Raw genomic sequence first — 22,645 nt, forward strand, 5'->3', positions numbered from 1 at the left:
GTTTCAACTGCAACAGTTTTTAACAACAATTATAATTTAAAATGATGGAGGGAAGATATTATATGTAGCTTACGCTATGCGTAAAATGTAAAATAACCTGCTACAACTTTAAACGATTCGTGCATTTAAATGGTAGACCGAATTCTAAACAGGTGAATTGAACTGATAACTGTAACATGGAGCCCAATGGGTTGCCATAGATAGCTCTCTCCTGGATTTCAGATTATGACGAGTAGTTATCGATGAACTCCTAATAACACCCTGTCAGTCGATGATAAAAACCGATGGGTCAACAGTCAAACTAGTTAGCCTACGTCTTGGGTTCGTTTAAAAAAATTCGATCAACCCATATGACACTTTGAGTGACACACGTTCAGCCTAGCCCAGTCTCGACAGGCACAGATCAGATCACCAAGATATGTTACCTCACACATTCGAGCTTCTCACCACACCTCAGTATGACGCAGTCATTCTGTTATCCTGTTCATGATAACCACCTCGTATCCATATTGATCCAAAAGCTGATCTAATGGCAGGCCAGGCCAGCCATTCGGAGAAACATTCGGATTAGTCCTTGGCAGTATGCTGGGCGAGGCATTTAAACTTGAATGAAAAAAAAAAAACCTGACGCAGATTTAAAAGGTAGCCTATCACTTCGAAGGCAACTGACGCCGATATTATATAAAGTAACCAGGATTATTGGAGTTATACGCACACTCAAACCCTCACGAATATTAGGCTACTCAATTAAAAAAAAAAAAAAAATAATAATAATAATAAAATAAATAAAACAAATATATATTAGGCTACTCAAGTATTATGACATGGGGTCTAGTCTGAAGTGCCCCAGATTCCAAGTAGCCAGTTTTATCACAGTCATCTGTATCAACAACTGCACAGTATCTTGTCCTTTGAAAAATAGCCTACAATGTATGCAAAATTAGTTTCGAAACTTGACAGGTACCTGTTATTGTGAACGAATTTGTATTTCACCCATAGGGGGCAGTGTTATACAGATAAATTATGAAATGAAGCATTGGTTTACAACTGTGAAGTTATTGGTCAACCCCTAAAAACCAATCTTAGTTCCTGAAAGATACATATTCATACTTTCTGTTTCATGAAAAAATCCCTTCATGGCCTTAAAATGGATACTAGGTTAGGGTTTGAAAGCAACTATTTAATTGTCATTAATAAACACTTTTATTTCAAACATTTCTTACAATATAGTGACAATGTGATTTATATTTTCAAAAGGCTAATTAAACATCTGTGTATTTCTTAACTCATCCACTCAGAAGTCCATTCATTCTCCTATCCACAAATGCAACATTTACCAAATAATAATGAACAGTTTATTCTATAATAAAAACTATATCATAACAGTCGTGTGGACAGCAGGTAGACTAAGATTTTAGAAATGGCCTGTAAGTAAAGGCCTGGGACTAATTAAATCCACAGATGAAGTGAAATGTTCACTAGTCTCTGGTTGAAGTCAATTTATTGCTGGTTCTGTGTGTAACATAACTCCTCCTACCCAACAGATGTGCACACATTAACACACACACACACACACACACACATACTGTACACACACACACACACTCCTACTTTGCACAAGCACTGACAGACAGACCAGTTCAATCTCATACACACACACATTTCCACACATCGACACAAACACTGCTTTCTGTTTTCCTTACAAAGACAATAGTCTTTCCCATGTGACCCGTGCAAACATGTTACATACACCCGTGTCTAGATCCTGTTGGACATGATGCCGGCGTTGAGCTTCTTGAAGAAGGCCTTCATGCTGCACTGTTTGCACTTCCCCTTCCTCTCCTTACTCCTGAGCTGGGACAACTTCCCCCAGTCCTGCTCCTCCTCGTCATCCGCAGCCCAGGGCCCCCAGGCTCCCCCGTTGTTCTGTGGCTGGGCGCGGGGGTCCTGCGGCGGGTACCTCACGGGCACGGAGGTCCGGTTGTAGAGGGCCAGGCGTGCCAGGAGCAGCCTGACCACGTCGGGCCGCTGCCCGGACAGGTCTCGCCGCTCGTACGGGTCGGCGGTCATGTTGAAGAGCCAGAGCGAGCGGCGTGGCGCAGTGTGGCGCTCCAGGCTCCACCAGCCGCCCGGGAAGCTGGACAGCATTTGCGGGGGTGTCCAGTCGCCGTAGCCCGGGTCTCCCGTCAGCAGCTTCCAGTCACCCACGCGAACCGCTGCTTGCACGGACGTATCCCACAATCCCCAGCCTTCCTCCAGGGAGCCGTGCGGGGCGGGGCTGTGGAGGGGGTCGATGTTGTGGAGGATCTCTTGCCGTGGCGATGCCACGCCCTCGCTGATGGATGCCCAGGCATCATAGCCGTCCAATCCTGTGGTGAGGCCGCTCAGGTTGCCCCCAGCGATGCTGAGTAGGGTGGGGTACCAGTCTGTGATGTGTAAGAGGTCGTGGCTGATGCGACGAGGGCGCCTCAAGAGGGGGCTGTGCACAAACCCCAACCCTCGCACGCCCCCTTCCCAGTAGGTTCCTTTCCGCCCCCGCAGCGGCCAGTTGTTCCCGCCAAACAGCGGCTGGCCTCCGTTGTCCGTGGAGAAGACTATCACGCTGTTGTCGTAGTAGCCGTACTTGCGGAGCGCGGCGGTCACGTTCCGCACCGCATCATCCACCGCCGTAACCATGGCGGCGTACTTGCGGCGCTCCACGTTGCCCATGCGATGGTACGGGTAGATGTAGGAGCGGGGCGACTGCAGCGGAGTGTGCACGGCCTGGAACGAGAGGTAGATGAAGAGCGGCGCCTCGGCGGGGTCGTGCGCCGCCAGGATCTTCCGCACGCGCCGAGCGTAGAGCTGCGTGGAGTACATCCCACCTCTGCCCCACGCCACACGCTCCCCCTCGTGGAGGTCGAAGCCGCACACGGCCTGGCCATCGCACGCCCAGTAGGTGTAGTAGTCCACGCTCCCCGTGAGCGAGCCGAAGTAGGAGTGGAAGCCGCGGCGCGTGGGCAGACAGGCGCGCTTGTAAAAACCGAGGTGCCACTTGCCCACCATGTGCGTGGAGTAGCCCAGCTGCTGCAGCCGCTCGGGCAGCGTCGCCTGATCCAGAGGCAGGCAGTTGGGCTGCTGGGGCCGGATAATCCCATGTTGGAGCCCTGTGTGGATCTGGTACCTGCAAGGAGTGGCACACAGTTGGTATTTAGACACTCTCTCTCACACACACACACACACACACACACACACACACACACACACACAAGCAAAAAAGATATACAAAAACACACACACCCACGTGTTTTTGCCACGGAAACAGGTAACAGGAACCAGGTGTGCATGCAAAACTTATTTCGTTTAATGTTCAATGGCTTGTTAAACAAATAGCATTTTATAGGTTTTGACATTGTATTGCTTTAAGTCACAAGACGATTTGGCACTGTGCCAAGGTCTCTCACCTGCCTGTCATGAACTGACTACGCGAGGGTGTGCAGGTAGGTTGGATGTAGTAGTTCTCGAGCTTCACGCCCTGCGCCGCGAGCTTGTCCAGCACTGGTGTTCGGATGTCTTTGCTATGATACCCGATATCGTTGTAGCCCTGATCATCAGTCATGATGAAGATGATATGCGGGGGTCGATATGACGGACTCCCCGGCTCTCCCGGCTCTGGCACGACTTCGCTCTCCACTTGGTTAGGCTTTGTCCAGTCCCAGGAGAGGTAGCCCAGACTGAGCAAACTAACTACGGACAGCCCCGTTAGCGCAGACACTCCCATGGCAACGGAGCGCAGCTCTAAGAGGACGGTATGAAAATATGAAACAAGCCTACCCTACCTTTTTTCAATCAACCTACAAACAACGTTGACATTGTTGGGATGAGATGTAATAAGGTAGTTTACTAACTTGAACTTGAATTTAAAAAAACAAATGTCGGGCGTCTCCAGACCTGGGAGGTCTGTTTCCTCTGGAGGTATTCAGCTCGAGTCTCACGCGAATCTTCAGTCTTATTCAGTTTAACACAGACCAACCTTAAGAGTACATTTGTACTGTGTAATAGCATAATCTTGGTCGTTGTAACCCCGCCCGTTTTTTGCCGGTCCATTGAAATCGGATGCACCAACCTCCCTGGGTTTTTGGCAGCCACCCCTGCCTAAGAAAACAACATGACTCTACAGAAAATTCGAGGCAGTGGGCATTCTTCGAGACAAGTAGCCTTCAATACTACCAGCCTGCTGTTACAACTACTAGCCTATGACAAATGTGTGTCTAAAAAAATAATATTCTCTTCTGTTTAAACTGGATGAGCATCTCACCCGAAAAAAAAAATCTGAAATAGGCACCAAAACTAATGTCTCCATGCCCGTCTGTCTTGTTGATGCCTGTCTGTCCGTCCTTGATGTCTGTGTAATTTTAGTCCTTGATGTGATTTTTTTATGAACTCTTTAAACTGAACTTATCAACTTGGAAATGTGCAGCTCTAAGTGCTGTTATTCTTCTGTTCACAACATGGTCTTTATGGGGAGGGGGCCAGGGGCCCTGCATAGTCTGCACAGGCTGACTCTGTTCCAGGGGGCTGGGACCTTGAGCTCAGGGGCCCAGTGTGGGGCTGTGACAGGGATACTGTTCAGGACTCTACCTCCTCATAAGACCTCCTTTTACAGGACAACTGCTGTTGTTGGTTAGTGAGGGATGTGGGTGCTGAGAGAGAGAGTGGCAAGGCAGGAGGCAACAACTGTTGATGTTTGTTACACACACACACACACACACACAGAGAGAGAGAGAGAGAGAGAGAGAGAGAGAGAGAGAGAGAGGAATAAATAATAAAGAGTCTTTGTGCAAAATGTTTCTATCTTGGAGGCTACAACCTCTACTTATCCTGTTTATGGCAATGGCACAATGATTTATCATATCTCCTATGAGTATATGAAACCAATCATTAGCATCTCCGACTACTCACTATTACCAATGATTCTGCTGTAGAATTATAAGGTTCTATCTGACATTTTGGTCAAAATTGAGTTACTGACATATTCTTATTCTGTGACACATTAAGAAGGTGAGGTGAGGTGTTTCTTGTAGTTGTATGCATTTTTGGACATTATATCTATAGAGGTTTGTTCTGCTTATCAGTATAACTCTATGGTATTCTAAGACTTTGAAGCTCAATATCTCAGATCTCAAAACGTAGATAGAGGCTTATAATTCTAAGGGGACAGGTTGTAGATGTTGCTACACTCTTAAAACTAATGTGTTGGAAACAATACAAACGGTGTTGTCCCAATCTGGACACAGAGATGTGTTTAAAAAAAAAACAATGCAAGTTGTGTTGTTTTCAATGCAAGTTTTGTTATTTTCAACGCATATTGCGTAACAAATAACAAACTCAATGTGTTGGAAACAACACAAACTGTGTTGTCCCTATCTGGACACTGAAATGTGACAACATGAGTTACAGTAATTTGTTTTAAGACTGTATGACTGACGTTTTAGCTTGCAGCATAATCAAATGTTTAGCTGAATAACAATTAGATATAACATCAGCGCACAAGTATAATTTTTCATATTATGTTGCTATTCCAAACAAGCTCTGCCTTCATATTGAGAAATTATACCTGGATATGTTGTTACACACACCCTTAACTGTGTGAATGTAACACCAATGTCAGATTATTAACTTTTTACAACTTGGTTTTGAATCATTTGCATGTTAAAGAGAGGTGCTTGCAGGTGCTGGTTTGCCTGAGGACAAGGCGCCTACTTAAAAGGGACTTGGACGGAGAGCAGAGGAAGTTGACCAGAGGCAGCAGCGAGCACTGGGCCAGTGAGACGGGCAGCACCATGCTGAACCCCTCCTCAGGTGAGAGTATCAAAGGTCATTTGTGGGAGAGTGGAGGATAGAGAGAGGGAAAGAGGGAAGGAATTAAAGAGAGAGAATGAGTGATGGGAAGAGGGAGCAGAGAGAGAGAGATTGAGGAGAGGAGGAATGAGCGGAATGAGAAAGTGAGAGGAGGTAAGGGAGAGGCAGTTGAGCTGGATCAAGGGGAAAGGGCCTCTGAGGTTGATGTTTACCTGTGTGTTTTTCCGAGAGGAGGCGGTCAGCAGTCTGCATAGATGTGGATCACAGGATGACAGTTGTGTGTTTGTCTATGTGTGTGTGTATTTCATTAGAGGCAGGAATCTTTCAGTCATCCGAGGAAAGGGACAACAGCATACAGAGGTTCTTAACGTCCAGACTTCAAGTAAGAGTGAGTGTGTGTCTGTGTGTGTGTGTGTGTTTGTGTATGTGTCTGTGTCAGAGTGTTCGTATTAGTGTATGTGCAGATGTGTGTAGGTAATAAAAACACCAAGGGAGGGATAAGAGTCATTTATTTACTCTTTAGGTGTGAAGTGTGTCTTTCTGTATGTGTGTGTGTGTGTGTCCACACTGACATGTGTGGGCAATCATAACACCCGGGAGGGAAAAAAAGCAACAAGTCTACTCTTTTGGTGTGTGCACATTCAACTATCAGTGTATTCAGGTCAGACGATGTTCCCTCGGCCCATTACCCCAGACGGATGAGTCAGACTTTGCATGAGGTGAAGTGATGTCGCCAGAGGAATTTACAAAAAAGGTACAGTAGGTTTGACTTGATTCTGTACAATTAGGCTTTTGAGTGGGCTATTAATGCGCCCAACAAGAACTTAAACTAAACTATCTAACACTTAAGCTACACTATAGCTTGTACACGAAAGCTGCTGGGCTTTTGGGTAATGTCAGTAGACAGACATATAGAGTATGTGCCCTCAGGCACGCACGCACACACACATGGCCACACACACACACACACACACACACACACACACACACACACACACACACACACCCTCATACAATTTGTTTATTTGTGTTTTTGTCTTTTTTGCAAGCGTGTGTGTTTGTGACCGTGTGTGTGTATTGACCGTAAATTATGCCAAATGCCGGGCGAGCACCTGATCTTGCCCGATGTGTCAGGGCCGCGATGCGTTATTATTTCTCTCTGGCAGGGCAGCAGTAGTGGGCAGTGCAAACACAGGTCCTCCAGAGTCAACACCAGCTTTGAAGCGGCTGTATCTGAGCTGCTTGGCAGCTGAAAAGCCAAATACCACACATGCCACAGTGTCACAAATAATACTTTTAATTTTGTGTTAAAACCAATAACATGTTTACAAGAGGTATTAATGGAGAAGGTTTCTGACGCAGTTTACTTGAAATAGAAGCAGTTAGGGGTGTAAAAATGCCAGGTGAGATATTTTGACCAGAAATTGTTTGCTTCTTTATTCACACATCCAGTAATAATATGTCCAAAAGTGAACCTTTGTTTCAGCATCTGATGGTGTATCCGCAATAACGTTTAAGGCCAATACAAATGTTTCCTTCCAAATCTCACATATATTCTCCATTTCATCCATTATTATCAAACTTTCATTAGATATTTATAATATACATTTTGCCTTGCCTCTTTTGCAGTTGTTGCCACTGTGTCATTCAAATGTCATATAATACATTTCAAATACCATAAACAAACTTCAGGCAATTCATTCCTCAAGTCAGTAAGAGACAAATAACTTGGGGCTGTGTTAAAACATCTGAATATTTTACTTGGCAGACCACTTAAGAAGCGGTAAAAGCACATATCCTGTTAGGACTTAAAAAAGCTTAACACAATCAGCAAACCTTTCCGTTTACTGCGGGAAGATTGAACATGTGTGATTCCACATATAATAAAATACTTAATTTGCCACTTTGAAGGTCTGCTCTTTTTCTTGTTAAAAACTATTTGTCTGCCTTGGGGTTTTTTTTTTACAGACATTCAGCTGAAAAATAAATCTGCGTTGCGTTAGCTTGGACACACTCAGCTTACATACAGTAGCTGTGTCTGACTGTCCCTATGGTGTTCATCAGTGACCTCCATGAACTGTCCTTATGAGACCTGAGAGAGACTAGGCTGGCTCTGCAGCTAACATGAGGTTGTGTTACACCTAATCCCCATTCAAAGACTTTGGCTCAGTGGCATGAACACTTGGCTCTGTGACTGTTTGTCTTTTGCAGTCATATGTGTTGCAACTCCAAACTGAGGAAGCTATTTAGTGGCATCACACAAGTGCTCCGTTAGGTGCAGTAAAGCCACAAAAAATACAATAAACCCTGATGAACCTGTTAGCAAATCTGAATTTGCTCTGCGGGTCCCACTGACAAGGATCCCACTGACACCTGTATCCGAATAAGCAAAAACCCAGGATCCAATCAATTCATGTGCATTCGACACAACCAATGGTTTCGCTGATGGCGACAGAGTTAAACAGATATGGATATGTACTTTCTTCAGAATCAAGTTCTCAGAGTTATCTCAGAGTTGAGAATTCTAATTTGCTAACAGGTTCGCCTGGGTTCACCCAGGCTACCAAAATTAGGCTTAAAACTTGAAATGTGTGTGACACGAATGTGCTGCTTGTCATAAAAAAAGGCTCATCTTAAATGTGATATTGGGGTAATACTTTGCAAGCACTGCTGTCAGGATGTTTTTGTCAAGCTTTTAGTCTGGCATTGGTGAAACGTCTTAGGAAAAGACAAAATTTCTCATATGAACATGACAGACCATTTTATGGTCACCCTGTGTGTCTGAATACTGTTAGTATGAGTTGTTGGATTTCCTAACATAGGGTACTTACATTTTTGCATTCCATGTGGTAGAGGAACATACCCCAACATGTGTGTGCGCGCACACACACACACACACACACACACACACACACACACACACACACACACACACACACACACACACACACACACACACACACACACACACACACACCAGTGGTGGACATTACTTGAGTACATTTACTCAATTACTGTACTTACTGTAAGTCGCTTTTTCATGTATCTGTACACACACACTAAATTACACTGCTCAGATGTCAGACATGAGCAGAAACAGCAGTCACCTACTGGCCTTTTCCTCTGCTTTCTTTACCCTCTTCCTTCTATCCCCCCTTACTCTCCCTCTTCTCTCATCCTGTCCATTTCCCATCACTCCATCTTCCACTCTTTCTCCCTATTCCTTCTATCCCCTCTTTTTCTACTCTCCTCCCACTCGTATCCCAGCAGAGTGAATAATCACGGGCGGAAATAATTAGATGAAGCTCGTTTGAGAGCTGAGCGGCAGGCAGCTTGCCCTAGATGTTGGCTTTGGCTGAGCAGAGGGAGCTAGACGGGCAGAAAGGCTGCCATGTGAACACCTGCCTGGGTTTTTATGCTTCCAGTAAACCGGCTCACCTCACCTCTCACAATAGCCCTCTATCTGTTCTTTTTCTCTCTCTCCCTTTCTCTTTCCTTCTTTCTCTCTTTTTTCTAAGTAAAAAGTGTACCCCCCCACACACACACACACTTTCCAAAACTTGTCTGCCTGTATTTATGTGTGTGTGTGTGTGTGATATGTACCCTGATTTAATTAGTGGACTATCTTGCTCATGTGATCATCTGACTCGAATGGAATCATGCTGCCAGTCCACGTGACTTTTTCAGACTCAAGTTTAGCCAGTGGAGGGGCCAGGGGGAAGTACAAGGTTTTCAAAGGTTATGAGCCCAGTGATACAGACGCAGAGACTATAGGACCTGGCATTGCTAGAGAAAAAGCACCCTCTTTTCCTTCTGTGTGTGTAAGTGTGTGTTTGTGTGTGTGTGTTTGTGTGTGTGTGGTACCTGAAGGTTGGCCTCTCTCACACTTTGAGGCCCAGGCTTATCTGAGGCTGTGTCTCCACTCTCAGGTATCAGAGACCACACTGCACAGGGATGGAGTCACTTTCAAGGGGCCTCCCAATAATAAAACAGTGCCTGTCCATAATCACCCACACAAAAGTAAGAGGAACATACACACACACACACACACACACACACACACACATACACACACAGACTCAGACTGCCCCTCAATGCAATAGAAATTCATATTTAAATTACAAGTACCTCAAACACAAAGCACACACACACATCCATGTGGCTGGATCTGAGGAATGTGAGGTGGGTTTTTGTTTCCTGAAAGAACAGACCACCCTTCATGAATTTAGCCTGAATAAACACTCTGAATCACACACACAGAAACACACACATTCACACAGAGAGATACATAACTCAAACACACACACATTACACCACACCCACGCACTCAAACCAACAGGATAGGGAAACCCTGAGAACCTTGATTCCACTGCTTTTGAGTTAGGGGTAGACCTTAGTATAAAGTGTGTGTGTGTGTGTGTGTGTGTGTGTGTGTGCGTGTGTGAGAGATGTTAGTGCTTAGACTAGACTGCTCGGATGGCATTTCAACCAAACTCATCTCTCTTTTGGCTCTGTGCTGCTGGGAACCATGAGGCTCCTCATGCTCCTACTGGTTTCACTGGTAATGAATGAACCTCTTTCAGCCTCGAGTAATATCTGACCACCCTTTAAATTTCTTCATACAAACAGACAGACGCAGCAGTGATATATCCCATTACAAACTTCATCTCTCAGTGTAATAAGGACCAATATAACTACAATGTGCACACATAAGACAGGACACTTACAAGCAAGTTATGTAGATGCATACACAAAATGCTATCTTGCATAATGGATGAATGTTTCATTTCACTTATCCCTCATCCGGCCAGTCATATATACACACATGGTTCCCATGTCTCTCTCTGCCCATTCTCTGCTCTCTCGTACAAACACACTTGTGCCCCTTCTATCTGATGGGGCCAGAACCAAGAGTGAAGAGCTTTCAACTTGTGTATTTTATTTGTCTGAGGAGTGGGTGGCCACCACTGTGGTCCTGTATCATTGTAAAAGTGAGAGGAATTCTAGAACAGAAAAAAGGTATCTACTGTAGTGTCGCCATACGTTTGTGTGTGTGTGTGTGTGTGTGTGTGTGTGTGTGATTGGTAGACTGAGGAGCGCTACGGTTTTTGTTTTTGTTTTTTTTAAACCTCAAAACTCAAACCAAGAATCGGAGATACAGATTGATGAGAAGGGACCAGACCTCAACTTGTGGCTCAAGTGAGAAGAGCAGTGTGATTTAGCTGCTCTCCTCAATGTTGGATCACACCTTTCTAGTTTCCCCCTCATCCTCATCAACATTATAGTGACGTGTAAAACTGCGGACATGAATAGTCCACCATGAAGACCACCATGAAGCAGTAAGTCTCAAGCATTCAGCAGAAATGTGGCTCAAAGTGAAAATATACTGTGGTTAAACAAGGATAATTGGAGAGAGGAAAAAATGTTTACGCTTCAAATTACTTTGCTGGACCAGAGCTGTCTCATTGAAACTAGGTGACTGAACAAGCATGGTTTAATTTAAAAGGTAGTGAGGAGATAATGCACAAATATATACTCAGTTTAGGAAAGTTATTTCTGGAGTAGTTACTACAATGAATGCTACAAAAATACATCAGATCCCTTACAATGGGGTACTTCATGAAGCATGTTTTATTAAAAAGTTTTTCTCAAATGAAAAGTTCAAAGCTCAAAACGCTCAAAGCTTAATCAGATGAAAACAAATTAAACTCAATTTAAAGGGATAGCAATTTCCCTTCACATTATGATGAAAATGATATACATCTTTAATTTTTAAAGGAAATTGGCCTACAACGTGCAGGAAGTTGGCAATAACACAGTGGTTTTGAGGTGAAGTTATTTGTTGCAAAATAATCTGCAAATGTATCTCCATATGAGAAACGCTGTGGCAGAAGTGGCTACAGCTCCCGTTTCACACGAGTCCAAGTGCCCACGGGTACCGGTGTTGGAGTCCGGCCCGGGTCATTTCCCAATCCTACCCCATCTCTATCTCCCCCTCGCTTCCTGCCCATCTTCTATCCTATCTGAATGAAGGCAAAAAGCCCCAAAACTATACTTAAAAATACAAAAACATGTCTTCCAAACCTGACTGCTTTGACAACACTGTTTGAGAGAGACACAATGCACTGATGTGCTATTGATTAAATGTTTGATGGTCATCGGATGCAGAGCTCAGTCGACCTACCTATGAATTGGTCCTTGGAAATGTCTGTCAAGGTCACCGGGTGGTAGTTATTATGCTGGTACAGCCTTAGAAACCAAACTGCTATGGCATACATCACATGTAAGCTGCCTCATGCCATGAGTGTTCTTGGTTAAACACCCAAAGCTAGTTTGTAAATAGCTATGGTCTAACTCAACACCAGCGACTTTCTCAAAAGGAGAGGATGCAATGTCATAGTCCTCAGATGGTACCACAGATGACATGTCAACAGCTGACAGACACATGGGGCCATCCTGTGCTTGGGCGTTGCCTGCGTTTCCTGGAGCAATGCCACAGCGGACCACAACACTCTTGAAGTGCTTGGACTGTTGTTCCATCCATCTGGAGTTCATAAAAGAGAGAGCTTAGTCATGTGTTGCACTTTTCAAACACAATTAAATGTCATATCAGGTAAATGTGTACTAATTTTGTTTTCACAACTACATCCGATAGGTATGGAAGGTACTGTTTTTCAAAGAGCCACTATCATGTTAATATTACAAGTAAGTTGTACTGATATTATTTACACAGTTATTTCAGGTAAGCATTTCAAATTAACTTAAAGACTGTGTACGTCCGTTAACATGTGCTCCTACTTTAGGCACTGATGGAATTAAAAAGAGAGCTCCTAGTGGCCCTGACTGAAGCGGTATGTGCACATATACCACTGTGACAAAGGGCGTACTCACACCATGCCATCCATACTGACCCCTAGTACAGTATGTTTGACCCCCAAAGTCCGGTTTGTTTGACCAGTGTGTTCGCTCAGTACTGTACCCGGCACGATATGCTTATCCTTGCCCGGGTCTGCTTTAGGAGGTGGCACGATACGGTTGGACTCATGATCGCACCTATGCAAAGATTGATTCTAGAGCACAGCGGCTCAACCGAGCCTGGATACAGTTTGACAGTACCCAGTGTGAGTGCGGGCCAAGAACGAGAAAGAACCATACTCCGGCACGGTAAAAATGAACTGTGCCCAGTGTACACCCTAAAGCAGCTCTGGTATCATCATGGTGTAATCGTGCTAAACTGAAGTCTTATTTTTAAATTTGAAATATGGCATTTACTCAGGGGTACCAGGCAGTAATTGCTGCCAAAGTTTAGCCACAGCTAGCTAGATTATCCATTAAACAACCAACACAAATGTTTTATAAATCTCAAATCATATATTGGGATAGTTTAAATCAAACCAAACATATTCATTCAACAACTTAAATAGTCAATAATTCATTCAATAGACAACCTCAACAAGTTCTTTGTTCAAGTAATAATCAAAATTAAATTATCCTAGACAGATACCTACTACATGAAAACCGACGCTTGGTCTAGCCATAGCGCTGGTGTATTGGAGAAGTACTGGGCAGGGAGTGCCAGCACACTGCAGTTGAAGCTCCTGTCAAGCTGACATGCGCATACACACACACACACACACACACACACCACAGTTAGGACCTACTTCCAAGTTTGTGCACCACAGGTAGGGCTAGTGTGTAGGGTTAGCAGATAGGGTCTTTCTGTGTTTGTTTTGGTCATGTTGTGAGGTGCGGAAGGCTTTAGTTTTAGTTCACAACAACCCCTAGGCAAAGAGCGAGCATTGGTCTTTCCCGCATCATAACAGTACCATGCAATGCACGAGTGTGCATTCTCCACTCATTTATCCAGGTTTTCTCTCTAATTTATCACCTATCTGTACAATGTAATGTAAAATTGACAAAATTGAACCTTGTTGCAAACAATATTTGTAAGTAGCAAGAACAGTACATGCAAAAAACTCAGCCAGAGATATAATAATATCGTAGGCCTAATGATGTAGCTTTTTTTAAAAAACATCAATACATTACCTAAACTTTTCTCTGATATGAAGTCCTCAAGTTTTTCAGCAGTTCCTTTGTTAATATATTTTTGCCTTTTAAAACCTTTAACAAGGAGTTCACAGTCTTCTTATGTCTTCTTTCCCTGTCCCTGGCATTTCTTAATTGCCGTCGTAATTTTTCCACCTCCTTCTGATACTCAGCTAGCTTCTGTTTTGCTTTAGCTGGGTCCAAGGCATAATCATGATCCTGAAAAATATTTACATTTTTAATAACTTAAACCAAGTCTCCTGACTTTTATAAACGCTGTAACAGCCCAGCACCAATACATATGTTTAAAACAAAAATGATTTCACTCACTGAGATGGACTCCTCACTGAGGTCGATTGGTCTAAGTCCTCGGACAGGTGTACAGGACTGTGGAGGTAGAAATTCTGCCTTTGATGTCCTGCTTGACCTGGATGTACTATATAGCTAGAAAAAAGGGAGATTTTAAATTCTTAAGTCTTGTCGTACTTCTTCCACCTTCTGCTGATATTCAACTAACTTCAGTTTTGCTTTAGCTCGGTCCAAGGCATAGGCTACCCATGATCCTTAAAAGTATTTCAATTGTCAATAACTTAAACCAAGTCTCCTGACTTTTATACACTTCACTGTAACATCAACCGAGCATCCAACAAATACATTTAAAACAAAAATGATTTCACTCACTGAGATTGACACCTCACTGAGTCCTCGGACAGGTGTACAGGACTGTGGAGGTGGGAATTCTGTAGCCTTTGATGTCCTGTGTGACCTGGATGTACTAGGTAGCTAGAAAAAAAGGAAAGTTTAAATTCTAGTCCCGTCGTAATTTTTTCAACTTCTCCTGAGATTCAACTAACTTCAGTTTTGCTTTAACTGAGTCAAAGGCATATAGGCCTATGATGATCCTGATTTTTTTTTTTACATTTTTTCAACTTCAAACGAGTCATCACTTTTATAAACTTCACTTTAACATCAGTCCAGCATCCAACAAAGGTGTATAAAGAAATATTTCACTCACAGAGATTGATCTCTCACTGAGGTCGAGTTCTCCAAGTCCTCTGTCAGTAGGCCTACCTGACCCTGGACCTGGACATTCTGTAGCTGCCTTGTTTGATGTCCTGCTTGATGATGTAGACCTAGGTAGCTAAAGAAAAAGTGGTCATTACACACATGGGTAGTAAAAATGAAAATTAAATTAGATTAAATAAGAAATTGTCGTGGCACTAACTTTGGAAAGACGATCAGGAAACTTAAAAATAGATGGGATCACTCCTTCCTTTATACGGACTGTCTGTCCAGTCCTGTCAAAATCCTCAGGTTTAAAATGAAAGCTGCAAAGCACTGTACGGTGTGTTGGCTCAAACTCCTTCCTCCTCACTGCTGCTTTCCATGCATTTCGCCTCAATTTATCGTTTGGGAATCTACAAACAAAACATATTTTGTAACGACAGTGCAATTCGGGGACATAGTACTACCTACCTATAAATCAGCATCTAAAACAACTAGCCTACTCACCTGTGAAATGTTATTCCTTGTTTTTTTGTTTTCTCATTCCTTTCATTGGAACATCCAAAGGCAGCACAAAAGTCTGGCATCTTTAGAACTGGTCAACGGGAGGGCCGGAGGTTAGTTTAGCACAGAAAGGAGAGATTTATACCGTCTAAGATCGGAACCCTGTACTAAGATGGCGGCGTCAGCGAAGCATGCTGGGAAGCGGAAGACCATAGATAGGCTTATGAACCGTATTCATCCGTTCTGATTCTTATCATATAGACATAAGAATGTATAATACAGTCTATGATTGATATCTACGCGCAAGGCGACATCTACAGGATATCTCGGATATCTTCCAACTTTGTAGTTCGGCAGTATCGGATTACGATTAGTGTTCTTGTATTGTATACAAACGACTACATTAACCAGCATGCATAGCGTTGCAGGGGCGTAATGGCGCCTTCAGTTCAAAGGTTAAAGTTTAACAACGTGGGATTTAGAGCAACATGATCGTACCAATGTAGTTTCGGTTTTCACAGAATAGATCTGACATTTCGGCCACAATTTCTTATTATTTGAAATATGGCTTCTCTGGATAAACCTGATGTTAGTGACGCATTGATGAACTTAATCTACCGGCATCTGAAGGACAACGGTTACGAGAAAGCAGCCAACGTGCTCAAAAAGCATATTCCTAAGGTTTCCACACTCTTTCTTTTCTTGCCGAAACATTGACACATTGTTTTTGTTTCAGGTCCAAAAACGGTAACATTGTTTCAAATGCTGATTAGGCTACAGCGCTTCATGTTTATTTGTCTGATCAAGTGGGACATGTTGCAGGGGGAAGAAGGTGTGGCAAGCACTTCCTTACGTGATATTTATAACAAATGGACCGCGTGAGTAATAGACATTGTAAACAACTAATTGTTTATTCCATACATTATTTGTCGTGCTTTAACGCTTATGTTTTGGACTCAGGGGGTCGCAGAGCGGAAGCAAGGCTGCTGAAGTTTCCAGCAGTATATCAAGTTCCAGTGACGATGAGGAGACCCAGGTAAGCAGTTGCTCAGCTGCATCTAAAGATCAGACAGGGAAATGCCTGAACTAGAGTGTAGACAGGTGTTATAACATATGCAACACCTGTCAACACGACAGCTCAGATATAAGGCTTGTGTTATAAATTATGGCTATGCATCACTCCTGGCATTTGTGTGTATGCATTTGTAGGCTATGTATGGTTGTGTAGCTTACTTTATCCTGTCTTATTATGGCTACGTCATGTAACTGTCATATTCAGTCTTCCAGCAGGATCTAAGCTTAGTCCAACTACAGCACAACAGCCTGTTGTTATCAACATTGAGTGTGTCTTTAAAACAACAAAAATCAGTAATTGAACTCCCATAGATGAAATTGTAAGGAAGATGCAGTCTCATTATGTTACATGCAACATGTTAACATTAACTCACCCCCTACAGTTTCATATAAGGGTCATTCCACGTCAATTCAACCAGGGCCCACGCACTTAGGTCTCCAAAAATTCTGAACAAATTACCAGGTGTACCTATGTTACCCAGGAGACACACTGTAAAGTTACTCTTATGTAAGATCAATACTTTCCAAGATACAACCAGTTTTACAGGGGGAGGGGGGGTGTCGATTTTGTTTGGGCTCTTTTTTTTTGTCAAAGTTCACAAGCCCACAGCGCAAGAACTAAACCATGTAGGAGGCTCAAATTTTGCATGCTGGTACATAAATAGGAATAGTATGTAGCAAAATCGTAACGTTTGGTCTGGATAATCCTGCATGGTCATAGCTGTCCCTCAAAGTTGATACAAATTTTATTGGAGTTTTTGGCTGGGCTCTGTTTAAGCCTTCAGAAGACATATTTGTACTCAACATAGGCTCTTGATTTATTTTCCTTACTGAGATAAGTAGAAACACTATCACTAAAAACAATGAACAGAAAATAAATTCCTTCAGGGTCTGAACAGCAGACCTTACAAGTCTAAAAAATCATTTTGGTTCTCATTTTCAGAGCACCTAAACACCTTGTGGGAATATACAAAGATTTTTTTTAAATATTTTTTTCTTTATTCTCTATGATCTTTTCTTTTTAAAAACACCACTTTGACTTGTCTTATGCAAATCTTTCTTTTTCACTTTCCACCCTGAACATGGGCAAAATGCACCATTGACATCAAAATGTTTTGTATAGAGCTACCACAGGTTACTCTATACAACCACAGGTGGCAGTGTGGTGACTCTATATAAAACATATTGATGTCAATGGGGCATTTTGCCCATGTTCAGGGTGGAAAATAAAAAAGAAAGATTTGCATAAGACAAGTCAAATTGGTGTTTTCAAAAAGAGGGGATCATGGAGAATAAAGACAAACATATTTAAAAAAATCTTTGTATATTCCCAAAGGTGTTTGGGTGCTCTGAAAAATGATAACCAAAATTATTTTTCAGACTTGTGAGGTCTGCTGTTCAGACCCTGAAGGGATTTATTTTCTGTTCATTGCTTTTTGTGAGAGTGTTTCTACTTATCTCAGGCTCTTGATTTATTTTCCTTACTATGTTGAGTACAAATATGTCTTCTGAAGGCTTAAACAGAGCCCAGCCAAAAACTCCAATAAAATTTGTATCAACTTTGAGGGACAGCTATGACCATGCAGGATTATCCAGACCAAACGTGACAATTGTGCTACATACTATTCCTATTTATGTACCAGCATGCCAAATTTGAGCCTCCTACATGGTTTAGTTCTTGCACTGTGGGCTTGTGAACTTTGACAAAAAAAAGAGGCCGAACAAAATCGACACCCTCCTCCCCCAGTAAAACTGGCTGTATCTTGGAAAGTATTGATCTTACATAAGAGTAATTTTACAGTGTGTCTCCTGGGTAACATAGGTACACCTGGTAATTTTTTTGAGGGGGCCCTGGTTGAACTGACGTGGAATGACCCATAACTGTTTATTATGTTATATAATTATTATATATTTACAGTAATATTACACAAACTGTGTGTGTGTGTGTGTGTCTGTGTGTGTGTGTCCATGTTCTATTGCTGCTTCCAGAGATCAGTACCACTGGTAAAAACTTCCAAGACCAACACACCAGCAACTCCAGTCACTAACACAGATGCGCAAACAGTTCCCTCTACTGGTAGGTTTGTATATTGGTATTTGTGAGCAAATGATAGTTGACCACAGCCTTGCAATATTGCTATGACCTGATACAATCTCCAGCATTGAGTGTGTTCGTTACCGTACCATGTAACTAAGCTCAACAAAAATATTAACTGTTGTCTGCAGTGAATTTTGCACTTCTCTGATATGGTGATCTGATTTGTTGTTACTGGTGGGTAGCATCACCATCCCATCCCAAAGGAAAGAGAGCCAGTAAGAAAGATAGCAAGACACCTTCTAAGAAGAACACACAGGTATGCTTTCTTCAAGGTCTATTACTGTTATTGTGGTGATACTGTGATATTGTTTGTTTGATATCTCCCTTTGTCCTGGGTCTACTTAGGGCGCAGGGAAACCAGCAAAACGGAAGCAGAAGTCTGATGCTCCAGCCCCTAAAGCCAAGCGGAGAAGGAAAGGCTCTGAACCAGAGGCAGCTTCCACAGTTTCCTCCATTCCCACTGCTTCCACCACAGATGCAGATGGGTCGGACTCCGACAGCAGTCTGGATGTGGAGAAATGGAAGAAACTTGCCTTGGAACTGACGGGTACTAGACAGAGAGGCAGTTGAGGAGTGATCGAGAGATGGCAGGAAGGTCACTGACATTGAGTGCGTTTTCATGTCGAGAATAAACCGTCTTGAATCAGTTTATTGCCCAAATAAAAATTCTGTTTAACCTGTTTACATGCAGGTAGAATGTCACGTTTTGAGCATATTCCTGTTTACATAGCAATCAACATTATTCCGAATAAGTCAGCGACGCAGCCCAGAAATAGGCTCCCAACGTCATAACATAGAGTAAATCTCCGCTGGTGGAATTCCCTCTTTTGGCTGAATAATACAGAGTCTTCAGGGTCTTCCACCTGTATTTCACTTGTTCAGGCGTATGTCGATAGCCAGCCAGTAAGTTTTTTTTTTACAAATCTTTTTAAAAACGTTGCTGACTACATTTTCTCCCGTTGATGAACTCAATGACATTTGCATGATTGCAAGACATAAGTTTGTCTCGTTTCTCCAAAAGTTTGCGCGTTGTTTCGCCATGATTAGGAAAGTGTATGAGAGACAATTGGTTAATTTTATCCTAATTCTGTGTGAATTGAGCATGCACAGGCTTACAACACTCTTCCTTCTGGGAGCATATTCCATTTAAGGTGTTTTCATGACCCAATATTCCTTTTAAAACAGGCATATGCTAGGGTGTGCAAACGATTTATTAGTAAACCGAATATGGCTTTTTTCAATTTATTTAAATCAGACACACGCATATTCGTTTTATTCCCAATAAACTGATTCGAAACCGTTTATTGGCTGCATGGAACCACGCTCCTTGATTATGTATTCTGTATAATCATAGGAGATGGAACTTGCATGCTGGTGTTTGAAAAAGGGTTTGCGTATTGGATTGTACTTGATTGTTCTGCCACTTTTAACAGATGCTGATATTGCAAGGATGGAAGCGATCACCTCGGTAAACTCCAAGAGTCCATCAAATGGCAGAAAGACGCCCAGAAAGAAACCAGCAGCAAAGATCTCAAAAACTACTGCCTTGGTGAAGAAGTCCCCTTCAAAACCCAGAGGTGCCCAGAAGAACTCCGCGTCAAAAGCAGTTAAATCAAAGACAGTCAAGAGCCCATCTGATGACAAGAAGACAAAAAATGTTCAAGAGGCCAGTAAGACAAAAACAAGTAAAACTAAGAAGGATCCATCAAAGTCTGCAAAGGTCAAGACTACTAAAGCCATATCGCATAACGGTACTTCAGAAGCTAAGATCACAGACACTGCCTCAGCTGACCAGAATGGCAAGACCCCAAAAAAATCACTGAAAGAAAAGAATCTCAAGACCTCCTCTAAAGAAACAACAGCTACCAATTCTTGTGACGTAGAAAATGCAGTGACTGCCTTAGCTGATCAAAGCACAAAGACAAAACCTCGTAAACAGAAGACTCCCAAGACCCCTTCTAAAGACAGTTCAACTACAACCTCATTACCAGACAAGGCATCTCCTTCTACCACAGAAACTGTAAAAACAAATTCAAACAGCAACACAATCAATACATCAGTTGAAAGTAGTACAACACCCTCAAAGGCTAAGAAACACAAGACACCCAACGCCTCTTCTAAAGATAGTGCAGCAACTAATTCAACAGAAGTTGAAAACACAGAGAAGACTTCAAAAGCTGGCAAACACAAGACTCCCAAGACCCCCTCAAAAGACAGTAAAGGCACAACCCCTCCAGAAGATGGTACAGTGACAAATTCTACTGTTGACAGCAAGACAGCACCTGTCTCAGTTGAGCAAAATGGCAGTTCATTTTCAACACCAGCTAAGACCTCCAAAAAAAGTAAAACTAAGATTGCAGTTACAGATAGTAAGAGCTCAGATTCTACAGAAGGTCACAATGCAGATGCCCTTTTAAAGGAAAACAAAGAAACAGTCACACCAGCTGAAGAGAGTGCTAATACCAGCAACACAAAACATAAAAAGTCAAAGACTCATAAGACCTCTTCTAAAGACAGTTCAACTAAAGATTCCTTAGAAGTTCAAAATACTGAGATCCAACCGAAAGGCAATGAACATGTCAGTGCCCCCCAAGAAGACAGTGAGCCTCCATCCTCTGATCCTCCTGTGGAGAAGAAGAAGCACAAGAAAAGGAAAAAGGAGGAAGAGGTAGTTGTCGAGGAGCCTACATCTCAAGAGGTCCCCTCAGAACCAAAGAAAAAGAAGAAGAAAAAGAAGACTAAGGATGAAGCGGAAGAGAGGAGTGAAGAGCAAAGCCAACAGAGTGTTGCAGAAACAGAGCCACAACCTGCACTGGAGTCGCTGGTCACCGTGACAACTTTGGAACCCACAATTGACAAAAAGAAAAGTAAGTGGTGTGTCTTTACAACCTCATGTCTAGCTCTATGGAACCTAATGCCATTATGTTTCTTAACTGTAAAGCTCGTCCCACTCCAGGAGGATTCAAGCTACTAAATGCTTTAAGTGCTTTTAAACACTTGCGGTTGTCTGAATTCAAAAATGTATGTGTGAAGTTATGTAAGATACACTTAATATTTTGTGCAGAGAAAAAAAAGGACAAAGACAAGGAAAGAGAAAAGGAGGAAGTGACCTCAGTACCGTCGACCCCATCAGCTCCACCTGAGGAGGAGTCCGTTCCTAAAAAGGTAACCCGTTTTACCCATCGACAGACGTGTTTATGTGCACAGAGAAAAAAAAGTTTTTTTCTGATTATATTGCTCTGTCTTTTTCTTCACAGAAGAAAAAAAAGAAACTGCTGAGTAACCAGCCTCTCACAGATCTACCTGAGCAGCCCTGAGCACCAGATAGGTACCCCAGAGGAGAGGAGGACGGTGTCCTGCTGAGGCTGCCCCTTACTGAAGGCCATCCGCTTTGGAGGGCGCCTCTTTGGAGGCCTTGGGGCTGTGAAGAAGCCTCAAGATGCCCACCCGTCCACACAGACTGTCTTTTAAAAACAAAAGCAAAGGGACTCCCTTCGAAGAGAGAAGCAAAGAAGAAAGGAAGACATGCTGTCTTTATAGTTTTTTATCAAACCCTTTTTATATATTTTAAATATGTAGTTTTGTAAATCCAGTTTTATGTCTTTTATTTTTGTGGCACCAATTAAGGATCATGTGCAATCAGGGAAATACACCTGAAGTGTGACTTGGTGGTGAGAGCTGGAAAAGACAACTGACAGTCTAGCGCAGATTAGACCAGATCAGAATAGTTTACATCAGCCATGCTATATATCACATTCTAGTAATGGTCAGCGAAATGCACATACATTGTGTCAGAAGGCAATAGTTTTGAAGATAACAGGACAGTAGAAAGAAAACAAAGTTGTGAAATGTATATGTCAAACTTGTTACTTTGTGAAAAAGAGTGCCTGCTTGTTAGATAAATGCCATTGTATAAAATCAAATTAGTTTAAAAAAAAAATATTTTTACATGTCATGTTGCCGGTAGTTTTTTAAGGTTTTAATAAGATCATGATTTTAATAAACCTTTTGATATATTAAAATAAAAAACTTTCTTGTCGATTCATCCTCCTAGTCGGTAGGTGGCGTTGCCATGTC

General features: G+C 42.6%; 3 protein-coding genes across 5 annotated transcripts; 1 reads left to right on the top strand and 2 right to left on the bottom strand.

The window, feature by feature from the left end:
* Window positions 1–1,262: 1,262 nt before the first annotated feature.
* arsia (arylsulfatase family, member Ia) lies at window positions 1,263–3,760 on the bottom strand. Its single transcript, XM_048231793.1, has 2 exons — window positions 3,444–3,760; window positions 1,263–3,163 (listed from the first exon to the last, which is right to left on the bottom strand). Exons 1-2 carry the CDS (start codon window positions 3,758–3,760, stop codon window positions 1,759–1,761), a joined length of 1,722 nt encoding a protein of 573 aa, XP_048087750.1. The 3' UTR covers window positions 1,263–1,758.
* A 7,517-nt stretch (window positions 3,761–11,277) lies between these two features.
* On the bottom strand, window positions 11,278–15,562 carry LOC125286522 (THAP domain-containing protein 3-like). 3 transcript variants are annotated; one of them, XR_007192192.1, is made up of 8 exons: window positions 15,400–15,562; window positions 15,113–15,305; window positions 14,903–15,028; window positions 14,569–14,670; window positions 14,218–14,331; window positions 13,888–14,106; window positions 13,350–13,447; window positions 11,278–12,385 (listed from the first exon to the last, which is right to left on the bottom strand). XR_007192192.1 is itself a non-coding variant. In XM_048231683.1 (7 exons), exons 1-6 carry the CDS (start codon window positions 15,477–15,479, stop codon window positions 13,888–13,890), a joined length of 834 nt encoding a protein of 277 aa, XP_048087640.1. In that variant the 5' UTR covers window positions 15,480–15,562; the 3' UTR covers window positions 11,279–12,385. The 3 variants fall into 3 exon arrangements, 1 of the variants encoding a protein (XP_048087640.1); XR_007192193.1 differs by having other exon boundaries at window positions 13,346–13,447; XM_048231683.1 differs by lacking the exon at window positions 13,350–13,447 and having other exon boundaries at window positions 11,279–12,385.
* Window positions 15,563–15,879: 317 nt separating this feature from the next.
* tcof1 (treacle ribosome biogenesis factor 1) lies at window positions 15,880–22,549 on the top strand. The gene is made up of 9 exons (XM_048231376.1): window positions 15,880–16,077; window positions 16,219–16,274; window positions 16,357–16,432; window positions 18,460–18,547; window positions 18,751–18,824; window positions 18,914–19,115; window positions 20,002–21,435; window positions 21,633–21,733; window positions 21,826–22,549. The coding sequence occupies exons 1-9, from the start codon at window positions 15,961–15,963 to the stop codon at window positions 21,883–21,885; spliced, it is 2,208 nt and encodes a 735-aa protein (XP_048087333.1). The 5' UTR covers window positions 15,880–15,960; the 3' UTR covers window positions 21,886–22,549.
* Window positions 22,550–22,645: the final 96 nt, after the last annotated feature.

The sequence above is a fragment of the Alosa alosa genome, chromosome 21 (assembly GCF_017589495.1).
Source record: "Alosa alosa isolate M-15738 ecotype Scorff River chromosome 21, AALO_Geno_1.1, whole genome shotgun sequence".
Taxonomy (NCBI): domain Eukaryota; kingdom Metazoa; phylum Chordata; class Actinopteri; order Clupeiformes; family Clupeidae; genus Alosa; species Alosa alosa.

Coding starts and splice junctions, on each gene's coding strand:
- arsia (XM_048231793.1), bottom strand. CDS start 3,760: ATGGGAGTGTCTGCGCTAACGGGGCTGTCCGTAGTTAGTTTGCTCAGT. Junction 3,164..3,443: donor AGTCAGTTCATGACAGGCAG/GTGAGAGACCTT, acceptor CACTCCTTGCAG/GTACCAGATCCACACAGGGC.
- LOC125286522 (XM_048231683.1), bottom strand. CDS start 15,479: ATGCCAGACTTTTGTGCTGCCTTTGGATGTTCCAATGAAAGGAATGAG. Junction 15,306..15,399: donor CAAGGAATAACATTTCACAG/GTGAGTAGGCTA, acceptor TTTTGTTTGTAG/ATTCCCAAACGATAAATTGA. Junction 14,671..14,902: donor TCAGTGAGAGATCAATCTCT/GTGAGTGAAATA, acceptor CTTTTTTTCTAG/CTACCTAGTACATCCAGGTC.
- tcof1 (XM_048231376.1), top strand. CDS start 15,961: ATGGCTTCTCTGGATAAACCTGATGTTAGTGACGCATTGATGAACTTA. Junction 16,078..16,218: donor TCAAAAAGCATATTCCTAAG/GTTTCCACACTC, acceptor GACATGTTGCAG/GGGGAAGAAGGTGTGGCAAG. Junction 18,548..18,750: donor GCAAACAGTTCCCTCTACTG/GTAGGTTTGTAT, acceptor ACTGGTGGGTAG/CATCACCATCCCATCCCAAA.